The following is a 15850-nucleotide window of genomic DNA, read 5'->3' on the forward strand; positions in this document are numbered from 1 at the left end:
TGTGTAGCATAGTCATGGGGTTTGATAAAGCATAATTTTCAAAAGGTTAAAAAACATGACTCTCATGTAAATATAAAATGGACAGGTGTCACAGATTTTATTTAACTCATTAATTAATGAGGGAACCAGTAAGATGTTAAGACCAGTTCAAATAAAAATTTAGGAGCTGTGTATATATAGGCAATTTCATTAAAAAAAAGTTAAGATTTCTCAATTATATACAAAACTATTTAAAGTCCTAAAGTACATTAATCATAACCTTTGGAGTTATCTTTTCCACCAGAGAGAAAATATTTATATCTATATTAGATGAAAATCTACAAGTTAACTGCCGCCCTATATGGGGTTATAGAATAGTCCAACAGAAAACTAATCAAAGGTGTAAGCCCAGAACTTCACTAAAAGATCACCCAATGATTTATTTTTCCTGTTTCCAAGTTTCAGCTAATTTTTCTGGCAGATTATAGTTATCAGCTTAGATTTGGTTGCCAGGAAGTGGAATCTGTTTCCCAAGTTTTGGAAATATAACTTTATGATAAGGCTGTGTGAAATGAATTCTAAAATTTAGCATATGTATTTTAGAGGTAGATTTATTTTGGATTTCAGAGATCAAGTTCCAAGCTTCTTAAACATTCATTTAAGTAAAATGGTATTGGCAATGAGAAATTCCCCTTCTAAATTTTTTTATTTCCTTTACAGAAATCCCAGGGAATTTTAACTGGAACTACTCTGCAATGTCTGTATTTGAAAAGGAAAGTGAGGACAAACAAAATGGAGGTAGGTGAACTCTAAGTCTGTATGTCATTATTGTTGCCTCTAAAAAGTGCACACATGCACGCACATGTGTGTACACTTGCACGTATGACAGATAAATAGACTGGCCAACCTACCAAACTACCATTTTAGCAAACTGACCAGGAAAGGAAATATACTTTGCAGAAGTAAATACTTTGTACTTACAATTTCAAGCTCCCTTTTTCTGTCATTTGAGAATTCTAATTTGAGTAGTTATACTTGCTCATCTTTTGTTCTTTTATCTGTACTCTTATTTTATTTTGTACTTTTATTTGGAAGTTCATCAGGAAAGCATGTGTTCCTTTTCCTCTCCCCATCCTTCACAACCGCCTCCTGCTAAAAAAGAAGTGGTTAATGTGAAAAGCAGTTGCTGAGGCTAATTAAGTCATCTTTTGCAGACTTTGCAAACAGAGCAAGTGGATCTGGCTATGGTGTTAGAGAGGATTTCTGTACCACTTCCGTGCTTTCCTGTGGTGTTTCAAAGTACTAAAAGGAGCTGGGGTAATCACACCCAAGCCACCTTTAAGAATGAAGCTGCCTGACATGAAAAAAGAAATCTTTTTCTAACATAAAATTTTGAGAAAGCAAGCCAGACTGTAGTTCTATATTTAGGCTTCCTTTTGAGGAGTGGAGAAGGTGCAGAGAATGAAATTAGGTCACTGATTTAACGCCACACTATACCTTCTTTACTTTCTGTCATTATGCAGTTGTCTGATTCCTGGAAGGAGCCCATTCCAAGGGCACAGGCCCTGGTTCTAGGAAGAGGAAGTCAGGGAGCTCCCAATAGAAGGAAAAAGCAAGAAGTCCTCTCCTACTCTCAGAACTGCTGAAAGAGAGAGGGTTGAGGAAAACAGGCTAACTGACCAATTTCTCCTGCATCTTCTTATGAACAGAGAATATGGAAGACAGTGTAAATCAGTGAAGCGAGGACACACCCTCACACCATACACAACAATAAACTCAAAATGGCTTAAAGACTTAAATATAAGACATGACACCATAAAATTCCTAGAAGAGAACATATGCAAAACATTTCTCTGACATAAATCGTAACAATGTTTTCTTAGGTCAGTCTCCCAAGGCAATAGAAATAAAAGCAAAAATAAACAAATGGTACTAATCAAACTTATAAGCTTTTGCACAGCAAAGGAAACCATAAACAAAATGAAAAGACAACCTACAGACTGGGAGAAAATATTTGCAAACGATGTGACCAACAAGGGCTTAATTTCTAAAATATACAAACAGCTTATACAATTCAATAACAACAACAACAAAAAACCCCAAACAACCCAATCAAAAAGTGGGCAGAAGGTCTAAATAGACATTTCTCCAAAGAAGACGTGCAGATGGCCAGTAGGCACATGAAAAAGATGCTCAGCGTTGCTAATTATTAGAGAAATGCAGATCAAAAACTACAGTGAGGTACCACCTCACACCGGTCAGAATGGCCATTATCAAAAAATATACAGATAACAAATGCTGGAGAGGGTGTGAAGAAAAGGGAACCCTCTAACACTGGTGGAAATGTAAATTGGTGCAGCCACTGTGGAAAACCATTATGGAGGTTCCTCAAATCATTAAAAATTGAGCTACCATATGATCTAACAATCCCACTCCTGGGCATATATCCAGACAAATCTATAATTCAAAAAGATACATGGACCCCTATGTTCATAGCAGCACTATTTACAATAGCCAAGACATGGAAGCAACCTAAACATCCATTGACAGATGAATGGATAAAGCAGATATAGATATATATACACACACAATGGAGTATTACTCAGCCATAAAAAAGAATGAAATAATGCCATTTGCAGCAACATGGATGGACCTAGACATTATCATACTAAGTAAAGTAAGTCAGACAGAAAGACAAACATCATATGATATCAGTTATATGTGGAATCTAAAAAAATGATAGAAATGAACTTATGTACAAAACAGAACCAAACACAAACATAGAAAACAAATTTATGGTAACCAAAGGCAGAAGGAGGGGGAGGGATAAATTAGGAGTTTGGGATTAGCGATTAGCAGATACAAAATACTATATACAAAATAGGTAAATGACAAGGTCCTACTGTATAGCACAGGGAACTATATTCAATATCTTGTAATAAACTATAGTGGAAAAGAATCCGAAAAAGAATATATATACACATATAGCTGAATCATTTTGCTATACACCAGAAACTAACACAACATTGTAGATCAACTATACTTCAACAAATAAATAACTTTTTAAGAAAAGAAAATATAGAGGACAAAATACTTTAGGGGGCAGTAAGTTCAAGGTTAATGAAGAATGTGATAGTCAATAAAGACTGATTAATTTATTCAACAAATATTTGTTGATCACCAAATGCCACTGTGCTACATGCTGGCAATACAGTAGCCACAAAACTAGACAGAATCCCAGACCTAATGGAGATGATGGTTTACTGAGGGACAGCCTTTAATTAAGTAATAAGACATTAAATAATAGCACAGAGAAATGTCAAATTATATCTATGGTAAGTGCTAGGAAGTCAAGGTCATATGGGAGGCACAGTGGTTAAGACCGTGGATTCTGGAGCCATACTGTCTAGGTTTGAATCCTAGCTCCACCACTTACTGTTATTTTTGGGAAAATCTCTTAATTTCTTTATGCTACAGCTTCTCATCCATAAAATGGGGCTAATAATAGTGCTACCTCATAAGGATGTTGTGAGGATTAAATGAGGTAATATTTGTAAAGCACTGGCACATGGTAAATACTAGGTAAACATTTATGTAAAAAGTAATTTATAAGAGCTTGGTGCTCCCATTCAGGAAGATAATTAAGAACTTGAATGTTTATAAATGTGGATCATTTCAAAAAGTCAAAATTTTTACCAATGAAAAGTAATTGGAACCAGTTTTCTTGGTCTGAATTCCTTCAGATAGGCTAAGTCTACCTACTGCAGTAGAGTTATTGCTTGTGCTGTTTGGAGCAGTGAGCAGTTAATCCTGGTCCATCCTGTTGGCCTGAGTCAACAAAATAGCAGTGGCAAAACCAGTATTTGGCAGGTAACTCTGCCCTTTTCCAGGCTATCAGCCTGTTCTGGTTGGAAAACACATAGTACATAGAGTGGATGTTGACTGGTTCCAGCATTTTGCTTACCTACTCTCTCCTTTCTATTTTTCACTACTTTCTTAGTTCAAGTTCTCACTGTTTCAAGCATTGATTATTGCAGCAATCTTTTAAGTCTTTATTCTGCAATCTGTTCCTCTGTAAATACGTCATATTAATCTTTCTGAAATTCCGGTTTTATCACATTTTTCCCTGCTCAGAATCTTTCTGGGATTCCTTGTCAGCTACTAGATAAAATTTAAGGTCATTAGCCTGCATTAAAAGCCTGACTATAGTCTTGTTTCCTCCCTCCTTCAGACTCTTCCTACCTACTGTACTATCATACAACTTGTCTAGTCTCAGTGCTGAAAATTTCATTAAGTTCTTTTTTTCTGCCTAGATATATGTTCCCTACATCTATCAATATATTGAATCTATATTCATCTTTTAGGTTTAGTGCAAGTCCTCTATGAAGCCTTCTCCAGCAACTCTAGCCACCAGTGCCCCCCATGCCCCTGGCATTATCTTTCCTTCTTGAATTCCTATAGTGCTTGATTTCTATAATTTTTAAAAATAATAGCCTTATTAAGATATAATTCACTGGTCATAAAATTCACCATTTTAAAGCATACAACTCAGTGATTTTCAGTACATTCACAGAATTGTGAACCATGACCATAATTCAATTTTAGAAAATTTTCATCACCCCCAAAAGAAACCCCGTACCCATTAGGAATCACTCCCAATTCCCCCCACCTCCAGCCACTGGCAACCACTAATCTATTTTCTATCTGTATGGACTTGTCTATTCTACACATGATATATGCATAACATATACACATATATATAGAATCAAGTAATATGTAGCCTTTTGTGACTGGCTTCTTCCACTTAATGTTTTCAAGGTTCATGCATATTGTAGCATATATTAGTACCTCATTCCTTTTTATGGCTGAATATCATTTCATTGTATGGGCACACGACTATTTGTTTATCTGTTCATCAGTTGATAGATATTTACATTGTTTCCACTTTTTGGCTATTATAAACAATGCTGCTATAAACATTTATGTACAAGTTTTTGTGTGGACTTCAATTCTCTTGGGTTTCTACAATTCATTGTAAATCTTATTAATATCCTGCCTTGAACTTTTACTTTACTGTTTTGCATATATGTTGAGTTTATCTACTAAGTTATCTACCTAGCCCAGTGCCTACAGAGTTCCCTCTGTCCTGGAGAGTTTACAAGCTTGTCCCATTTATTATACTTCTCCTCTCCCTCAGCTTTACCACCCATACACATATATTGATACAAATATCATCCTTGTTATCATCACCACTACACAACACAACAGTAAAAATTATTAATAAGTATTGATAGGTAGTTAAATAATACTAGGTAGTAAATTCAAAAGGGTGAGATACACTTGTATGTATTGACATGGAAAGATCTACAATACATATTATGAAAAGAAAAAAGCAACTAGCAGAGCAATACATATAGTAGCATCTCATTTGTTTAAAAAACACATATAGGTGTTTGTGTATATGTATATGTTTGTAAGTAAATACTCTAAGGAAGGGACCCCCAAAGGATATACGCCAATCTGTTAACAGTGGTTTCCTTAGGAAAGGGAGAAGGCGTGGGAAAGGAAACTTTACATTTTTTCTCTATATATTTTTGAGTTTGGATCTTTTACAGGTAAAATATGTTTGCTTTACTTTGGTGATTTGAAAAACAATTAAAGAAAAAAGTGTAATCACAAAGGAAAAAAAACTAAGTTGGAGAAACTAGAAAGAAAGGACAGAAGAAGAAATAGTACGAAGGAAGAGGGCATAGATATTGCAGGGCAGTAGGGCAGAAAATTAATCAGAGCCTTAGTAATAGAATCCTATGCAACACCACATCTAAATAAACACAAAAAAATAGACATCAATGTTGCACAACTCTGTGAACATAACAAACACCATTCAATTGTACATTTTATTTTAAACAGATGCATTGTATAGAATGTACATTATATCTCAATAAAGTTACTTAAAATAAAACAGACATCTAAAATTTTTAGAGCTAGTTTCTAGAATTCTGTTTGTTTAGAAAATTTAAAGCAACAATTGAATTAATTTGTAGGAACTTTTCTTGACCTCAGTAAAAGTCAGGGTAGCCAGATAAAATACATGATTCCCAGTTAAATTTGAATTTTAGTAAACAATGAATAGTTTTTTAGTGTAAGTATGCCCCATGTGATATTTGGGACATATTTTGTTTTTGTATTTTTATTTGCTAAATCTGGCAATGCTAAACAAAGGGAATTAAATTTTGAATCTTTTATAGTTAAATTGTTTCTTTGGCATCACCAGGGTTTGCTCTTAGGTCCAGCTTTGTGTGAATGGCATTTTGTTTCTGATGGCCTTTATCATAACTTTCCCAACCTCTCGTCTCCTATCCCAAGGAAGGTTTTATGATTGAGAAGCACTGAAAGTGATGTCTAGTAGTTCAGTCAAACATGATGGTTTTTACCTTTACCACATTGATGAGAAATCATTAGTTCTACATTTCAAATGAGGTCAGAATGGTAAAGCACCACTCTCATCTCCCATCTCCCAGTTGATGTTTCTGTCAGCTTCTCCCTTGGAGAGGAAAGGGGAAAAAAACGAAGGTCTCCAAGAGGAGTAGGGGGAGGGGACTTTGGTTTTGAGCACATTCTGAATTGTGTCAGCCAAATCAATCTTATATGACATCCTGTTAATAAATGAGGGTTTGCTTTTTTTTTTTTTTTGCTTTTTACTATCTTTCTTTTCTTTAGTGTCTTGTCCTTTGAGCAATTCTAGTCTTGTTCTGCTAAACTTGGACAGAAGAATTAGTGAAGCTACAGAGGATGATCAGAGGCATGGTAACAGGAGAGCTACAGTAGTTCAAGAACTAGACTTTTCATGACCTTCAAGGTTTTAGAGAGCTTCCTCTCCAGGTTGTTTTTGACACTGCACTCTACCCACCCTCTTCAGTCATGCTGATTATCCTCCTGTTTGCTGACCTTAGAAAGATCAACAAAGAATTAGTCTTAGCTGGGGTTTCTCTTTCAGTCCAGCTGTTCTGTGATTATATAGATACTCCCACAAGGAGGAGGAGGTGATTATTCTCCTTTGGAGGAGTTTGGACAGAAATCTGACCATGATTCAACAGAATGTGTTTCTAAGCATCTATTCACTTGTGTGCTTGTTCATTTAACAAATATGTGTTAAATCCAGGGCCTAATGCTGAGCTAACCAGTGGGATACAGAGATTTAAAGAAAAGAAAAAAGTAAAAAAGACATGGTCTCTATCTTTAAGGAGGTCTTTGTTTAGTGGGAGAAGATGGTATTAGAAGTATTATAAATGAGCTGAATGTAAACCATGAGACATAGCAATGGGTAGACTGAACCAGAAACACGTAATGAAATGGTGATGAGACAGCAAATTAGTTACTGCCTCTTCCGCAGGACCGCTGACCCTGGACTTTCCGATGATGACTCTCAGCTATGTCATTTAGCTATTCTTCGTACCATTCTTTAGATAGAAATATCATCTGGTGACTGCACTCAAGATATCTTAGAGATGCAGTCTGGAGAGATGAAATATAAATGTTCTTGTGTACCCAAGACTGGAAGCCATATGGGCAGCTAAATCAACTGATAGCTATAATGTTCCCATTATGCTTTTTGACTACTAGGATAAATTGTGACCATTTGGAATCTGAGAAATTCCAGAATTCCTACTGTAAATTGATTCCAGCTAATCTGAGCAGAAATTCCAGAACTTGGTCAGTTATCCTTCCCCTGGCACTCTCTTCACTGATTTTTAGAGATGGGTAAGTTTCAGTCGTATGCATTAAGTGACTTAGGTGAAATCACCTAGGCCTGTTGATCTAGAATGACAGCAGGGGGTTATTGCTGAGTTTCTCTCACCAGCACCTGGGCTTCCTTGATCTGGGAGTCTGGTGGTGTAAGGAGAGGGGACCTTGACTAATCTACTGGTTAGAGACTTGCACTCCTAAAGGTCATCTCACTGCTCTTCTGTCTTTAGTTGGAAAACCCTATTTGTGATTGCTTTCCCACTGTGAGCAAGGAGGTATTTGCTCAGAACCTCCTAAGACTGATTGCCTCCTGACCACCTGGCCTGACTTCCTTTTTCTCCCTCCCTCCTTCTTCCTCCTGCTTCTTTTTCTTTCTGTGTGCCACTTTTTCTAGTTCCCTCTTACAGAGCCCATTTTCCTTTTTAGTTTCTGCCATTTCCTTCTCTGGGTGCATCTCCAATTTTCTGTAGCTTTAACTCCTAAAACTTGAGATTGGATTACATCAAGATTGCATAAGAGCTATGTTTTTCACTCTAGCATTTGATTCAAAACTCTTAAGTACATACTTAGAGGCTTCTCCTACTTTGACACTTCTCTTCTACTAACATCCCACCAAGGGATTTTCCATCACTAGACTGTGGCTTTTGTACCCTTTCTTCTTCACTGGCTGAGTCAGCTTAGTATATCCACAGGAGATAGCTGAAAGTTCAAAATCTACTTTGAGCACAGACAACTGTATCAGTGATCCTTGTGGAATCTCCTTGACATAGCATAAGATAAAGGACAAAAAAATATCATTTAATGAGTACTTTGGATGTGTCAGGTATTATGTAGACAGTTAATGAGTACCATCTCATTTAACCCTCATATTAGCATATAAGGTAGATTTTACTATCCCGTTTTACACATGAGGAAACTAAAGCCCAGAGATGGAAAATGACTTGCCCTAAGTCACTTAACAGTTTAGTCACAAAGCCCAGTCTAGAACTGCTAAAATTTTCTGAGCATTTTTTGATGTATTGGGAATTGTTCTTAAGTGCTTTGCATGCCTCGATTTATTAATCCTCACAATAACTTTATGAGTAGGTATTATTATCATTCATTTTACAGATGAAGAAAATGAGTCTCAGAAAGGTTAAGTAACTTCCTCAAGGCTATGTAGCTGGTGAGTGAAAGATTGAGATTTGAACTCTGGAAGTCTGACTCAATTGTCCATGTTCTTTTTTTTTTTAATTGAAATATAGTTTATTTACAATATTGTGTTAGTTTCAGGTATACAGCAAAGTGATTCAGTTATATATATTTTTTCAGATTATTTTTCCATTATAGGTTATTACAAGATATTGAATATGGTTCCTATGTTCTTTTTTTTTTAATATAAATTTATTTATTTATTTATTTTTGGCTGCGTTGGGCCTTCGTTGCTGCCCGCAGGCTTTTTCTAGTGGCAGTGAGCGGGAGCTAATCTTCGTTGTGGTGCGCAGGCTCCTCATTGTAGTGGCTTCCCTTGTTGCAGAGCACGGGCTCTAGGCGTGCAGGCTTCAGTAGTTGTGGCTCGCAGGCTCCAGAGCACAGGCTCAGTAGTTGTGGTGCACGAGCTTAGTTGCTCTGCGGCATGTGGGATCTTCCCGGTCCAGGGCTTGAACCCATGTTCCCTGCATTGGCAGGCAGATTCTTAGCCACTGTGCCACCAGGGAAGTCCCGAGTTCCTATGTTCTTAACCACTGTGGAAGCCTGCCATGTTTTTAACTCTAAGTCAACTGCACATTTTATAATACCAAGTTGCCTTGCTTCACCAAGATGTCTGACCCTTTCATTTCAGTGATTTTTACCACCCTCAGGCCAGCTCTCAGCACAGGTCCTTGTGAAACCAGGTCTTCGCTGAACAGGCTGTAGACTCAACCCTTAGTTCCCAATGAAGGATGCATTTTCCACAGTCACCATAGGTTAGAGCTAGGTGTTTGTCCCCTTGAATTCCATAGCCATGACTACTTCAACTAGACCATCTCCCAGACTCTCCTTGTCTAAGCTAATTTTCAATCTTCTGTAGTTCTAACCTCTCATCGATAATTCACATTTTGTCTCTCTTGTTTCAGTCAAACAGAAATAAACTTTGAATTAACAAGTGATGGGGAAAACACTTGGTCATCACAGTCTTTTCTCAACAATATTCACAAGCCCTAGGGAATCTTGAATTAATCTTTCATTATCTCATCCAAAAATTTTTTCTGCCTTTATTATCTCAAACATGACTTGCTACCTTCTTTCCTTAAGCTTGTCTTCTTTTTCTCTCAGACTTTTAGTTTCTTCTCCTAGATGCTTGTGCAAACTGAAGTTTTAACCACTTTTCTCATTGTTCCTGCTTTTCCTTTTTTTTAGAGGCATCTTATGAAAACCAACTTTCTAGCCTTCAGTTGCTCTTCCCTTCCTGGTGAAAATCCTACTTTCCTTCTTCTTTCCTTTTCTTTCATAGTAGGTCGGGGATCAAAGAGCCAGAACTAGGTGTTGGTTAATGCCGTCCCCCACTTAGAAGTCTCAATCTGTCTCCACCAACTCAGGCTCTGAACTTTGGGATCTACCTGCTTTACTTTACTCCTAAACTCAAAGAGGGACGTATGTATTTAGTTGTTTTGCAGAGCCTCAACTCCATGTATCCCTTGGGGTTGCTGGGCTTAGAGAGAATAGCCTGTTGCACCCAGATAAATTGCTGGGAAAACCTGTTAGACCTTTATTAAGTTAAAAAAATAGTTAGTGATATCTAGGATTAAATTTAATAAGAAATGTGAAATTCAATAAGAAAATATTAGAACTTTATCAAGAGGCATAAAATAATATTTTTGAATAAATTGAGGGGCTGTGCTGGTCTGTTGGGTATGGTTGGAGGGGCAAATGGCATGAGAGAGACTGATTTTATTCACCAATGCCTGAGCAAATTGAGTATGAACATAGTAGAAAAGTAGCCTGCTCGTGGATTGGAAATCTCAACGTCAGTCGAAACACCAGTACTATCCTGGTACTCTACCCTAATCAGGCAGCCATCTGGGCCCCTGAGAAAGTCCCTGCAGAAAAAGTATAGGCCATGCAGCAGCTCTACATCCTAGACACAGCTAAATTATCTGAGCCATACATGTTCCACTGCTTTGGATAACCTAAATTATAATGGTTAGCAGAAGCTGTTGTATTACCAGATTGTAAATAAGCCACTAACTAGTCAAAACAGAGTACAAAACAAAACATCCTATCAGTCCCATCTCAACTTCCCCTCTCTTTATTCAGCTAATCCTAGTAATCACAAGAATGAAAGAAGAAAGAAATACACTAGTCCAGGAGAACAAACTGTAAGCTGCATAACTGGGTGGTAAACTAGCCCAGGGAAGACTTATAGCCACTTGTTTATGTATTGCTAGCAAGCTGATTGTACAGACATGATCATCATGCACAAAGAAATGGCTTCCTGGGGTCACACCAGTCTCCCTCCAGGGATGTAGTATGCTACTGGATGGGGGACTAATAGTGCAAAAAGGTCAACTCTCTCCAGATTAATCTGTGTAATTTCCAAATCTGTGTACTCAAATCCTTGAGTAAAAGGAGGTAAACATCCCAGTTTCACCTTTCCTACAATTTGTGCAAATCTCTGAACTTCAAGCACTGCCCATTGTGCAGACTTTGGCCCCTTATATTTTCTGTAAGAAATTTAGTCTTGTGCTGATTTCATGATATTTAGTCATTTTTGCTGACAACCAGAGGAGGAATAAAGGAAATTACATGAAGAACTATAAAAGTCCCTGTCTTATCATTGGCTCTTTCCTCAGCTTTCAGAAGTCTACCATCTTAGCCCCCTGAGGAAAGAAGTGTGATTTTCCAGACCTGACTGTTCTTCCCATGGGAGGTAGCTCTGCCTTTTCTAATAACCCACTTTCACTCCATCCACAGAATTTTAGTGAATAAAATTTTATTTGTGTTCATCTCTAGCCAAAACTCTAATCTTGGGGCTTCCCCAGTGGCGCAGTGGTTAAGAATCCTCCTGCCAATGCAGGGGACACGGGTTCGTGCCCTGGTCCAGGAGGATCCCACATGCCGCCGGAGCATCCAAGTGCATGCGCCACAACTGCTGAGCCTGCACTCTGGAGCCCGTGAGCCACAACTACTGAGCCCACGTGCCACAACTACTGAAGCCCGCACGCCTAGAGCCCGTGCTCCACAACAAGAGAAGCCACCGCCATGAGAAGCCCACGCATTACAACGAGAAGTAGTCCCTGCTCACTGCAACTAGAGAGTCCATGCACAGCAATGGAGATTCAACACAGCCAAAAATAAATAAATAAAATAAATTTATTTAAAAAAAAAAAACTCTAATCTTGAGCAAACTGGACAAAATGATTCTGAAGTTTATCTAGAAGAGAAAATAGACAAGAGTAGCCAAGAAGGTTTCTTTAAAAAAGAAGACTTGCTATCCTATATTAAAAGTTACATAATTTAAAAGATGAATGGAAGGAGGGATAAATTAAGAGTATGGGATTAACAAATAAAAACTACTATACATAAAATAAGCAACAAGAATATACTGTATAGCACAGGGAATTATATTAAATATCTTGTAATAGCTATAATGGAAAATAATCTGAAAAAAAATATATGTGTAACTGAATAATTTTGCTGTACACCTGAAACTAACACAATATTGTAAACCAACTGTACTTCAATTTAAAAAATATATTTTTAAAGATGGATAGAACAAAGGAACTTAATAGAAAACCCAGAATTATATTCAATATGTTAGAATTTAGTACGTTATAAAAATGACATTTAAAACCAGAGTGGGATAAAATATTTGCAAATCACATATCTGATAACTGATTTCTATTCAGAATAGATAAAGAATGCATAGCTCAGTGATTAAAAAGATAATTAACCCAGTTTAAAAATGGGCAAAGAATCTGAATAGACATTTCTCCAAAGAAGATATATAGGACTTCCCTGGTGGCGCAGTGGTTGAGAATCCGCCTGCCAATGCAGGGGACACGGGTTCAATCCCTGGTCTGGGAAGATCCCACATGCCACGGAGCAACTGAGTCTGTGTGCCACAACTACTGAGCCTGCACTCTAGAGCCCACGAGCCACAACTACTGAGCCCACACGCCACAACTACTGAAGCCTGCATACCCTAGAGCCCATGCGCCGCAACTACTGAGCCCGCGTGCTGCAACTACTGAAGCCTGCGAACATAGAGGCTGTGCTCCACAACAGGAGAAGCTACCGCAATGAGAAGCCCATGCACTGCAACAAAGAGTAGACCCCGCTCGCTGCAACTAAAAACCTCAGGCAGCAACAAAGACCAAACACAGCCAAAATTAATTAATTAAAAAATTCCTTTCTCATTAAAAAAACAAACAAATCAAAAAAAGAAGGTATATAAATGTTCAATAAAACGCATGAAAAGTTACTCAATGTCACCATTAGTCATTATGAACATGCAAATCAAAATCACAATGAGATATTACTTCATATCCACTAAGATGGTTAAAATGAAAAACACAGTCAATAACAAGTGTTGGCAAGGATATGGAGAAATTGGAATTCTCATACATTGTCAGTGAGAATGTAAAATAGTGCAACTGCTGTGAAAACCTTTTTGGCAGTTCCTCAAAATGTTAAAACTAGAGTTACCATATGACCCAGCAATTCTACTCCTATGTTTATACCCAAGAGAAATGAAAACATGTTCACATAAAAACTCGTATGTGAGTGTTCATAACACAGGGCCTGACACCTGCTAAGAACTCAGTAAATGCTTGTTGAACCAATGAAGAATCGAAGAGGCTATAGGAATGTTTTATTCAGGACAGAAAGATCTATTGATAATATACATTTTTAATACTTTTCATAACATGATAATGGGCTACTTGTAATAGTTTGTAACACCTATGTGTTTTGATGTGATGATTTTGTATGTGTTGTTGTTATCAGGCTGACTCCACTAAATTGCAAGTCCCTTGAAGTCAGGACTCTGCCTTACTCATCTTTTTATCTCCCCACAGCATCCAGCACACTGGTTTCTGTGCAGTAGATGCTCAGTAATTATTTATTAATTCAAATTTAGTCAAGCAAGTTTAGGAAAGGCTGCCTTGGAATAAACCTCAGATATCTTAAACTATGGCTCTGTAATTAACTTATGAAGGAGAACTGGGTTTCTGTGTTTGGCAGTAATGTTGGTGCACACCAGCTTGTTGTCTGTGGAAACATAATCTAGGATTACTAGAAGCATTAATGGTGGAGAACTCCTCAGAAGTTACTTGTCCTCTTGCCTCTAGAAAGCTTCAACAAACACTTTAGGGTTTCTATTTTTATTGTATTTCTTGATTCTCTGAATAGAGAGACAAAATCCTATTTGTGGGCAGATATCCTCAGTGAGAAAGTGTGAGAAGCTAGTGAAGTCTTCATTAGCAGCCAGCATCCCAGGCTGATCTACAGAGGGGCATCCTTCTCATCATTTCTCTCTTCTTTTTCAGAGCAAGAGAGGTATCTGCAAGCCAACAACAGAGAATTTAACAGTCTGTTCGGATATCCGGTGAGTATCAGGTCTCTAGCTATTTCAGGAGAGGGCTGGTATTTTCCTCTAATAATCCCCGTTGTCAGTGAGGCAGGAAATTCTTTGTAGATGTAGATTCTACAACATAGGTTCTACTTTCTTTCAAGCTCCTATACAATGAGGGCTGGTACAGTGAGGGCTCAGAAACCAAATTAATACGGTGACCTAGACTCAGGGGAGAATGTGTCTCAAATTTTGGGTTTTATATATATCTTCTAGAAAAGAAATATTGTAGCTTGCACAAATGAAAGCATGGTTCTACAACTTTCTTTTTTCACTTAGACATCTCTCTATGACGATATGTGTAGACCTTCCTAATTCATTTAATAGCAGCATAGTTTTCCATTGTATCAATATACCTTAATTTATTCAACCAGTTTCTTATTATCATTTTAAATGTCTCTATTTATATGCAGGTGTCCCCTCCAAAAAAATTTCTCCAGTGTTTTGCTATGATAAATGGTCCTAAGTGAACACCATTATACTACATATACTTCAGCACATTTGTGTGAATATACATTATGAGAGTTTCCTTGAAGTGAATTGGCTGGGTCAAAAGGAAAACACATTAAAATTTTTGATACATATTGCCAGATTGCCCTCTAAAAAGATTATATCCATTTATATTTCTACCTATAGTAAAGACTGCTCACTTCTCCATATTCCTGCCAAACTTGATATTATCAATCTTTTTTATCTTTGCCAGACTCTTAGATGAAAAATGACATTTTGTTATCTATCTTTCCTTAATTTTGAGTGAGAGCAATAATCTCTTCTTGTTAATTAGCCTTCTGTATTTCTTTTTATGGAAACTACTGTTAATGATCTTTGCCCATTTTCTATTGGATTCTTTTTTCATTTTTTAATTTATTTATAAATAAGTGACTCATAAAAAGATATATGTTTAAAAGTCATGCTCCAACACCCTATTCTTGCCCTCATCTCTGCTCCCTCTAGGGAACCACTTTTATGAGTTTCTTGTGTATTCAGCAGTGCTTCTTTGTGCAAATAAAGCAAATACAAATATATATTCTCATTTTCCCACTTTCTTAAACTATTCTGAACCTTATCAGTATGTCCTGGAGATGTTTTCATAATTATAATTTCATGAGAGCTTTTTCCTTCTTTTTTCAACTGCATAGTATTTCCTAGGCAGATTAAGCATAGTTTATGTAACCATTTCCTTTTAAATTGACATTGGATTGTTTCCAATCTTTTATAATTACAAGCAATTTTTACATATATGTTACTTTGTGCACATGTAGAGATATATATATATATATAGTGCTATAAGTATATAATATATATACATAGATATACATATTTGTAGTCTCTGTAGGATATTTATGATTTCTGAGTTAGAGAGGCTCTGGATAATAACAATATTTAGGATATGGCCATGGGAACAGGTTTCCCCCTCTCTACCTTCTAGAGCTACATAAGAAGCTCTATGGTGCAGTAAAACTAGGTTTTGGCATCAGACAGACCTGAGTTTGAACACAGCTCTAGTCTTTACTAACCTTGTATCCTTAGGCA

At 37.0% G+C, this 15850-nt stretch overlaps 1 protein-coding gene across 2 annotated transcripts in view; it reads left to right on the forward strand.

Moving 5' to 3' along the window:
* The window catches only part of LOC111188071 (phospholipid-transporting ATPase FetA-like), a 97200-nt gene that overhangs the window by 22731 nt on the left and 58619 nt on the right, over positions 1-15850 (forward strand). For both annotated transcript variants that reach the window (XM_089913381.1, XM_089913380.1), the window contains exons 2-3: positions 700-777; positions 14235-14293. In XM_089913381.1, the coding sequence (XP_089769507.1) occupies positions 700-777; positions 14235-14293 (137 nt within the window). The remainder of the gene's footprint in view (positions 1-699; positions 778-14234; positions 14294-15850) is intronic.

Source organism: Delphinapterus leucas, chromosome 6, assembly GCF_059928025.1.
Source record: "Delphinapterus leucas isolate spDelLeu-1000000601 "Yukka" chromosome 6, BTC_Dleu_Yukka2, whole genome shotgun sequence".
Taxonomy (NCBI): domain Eukaryota; kingdom Metazoa; phylum Chordata; class Mammalia; order Artiodactyla; family Monodontidae; genus Delphinapterus; species Delphinapterus leucas.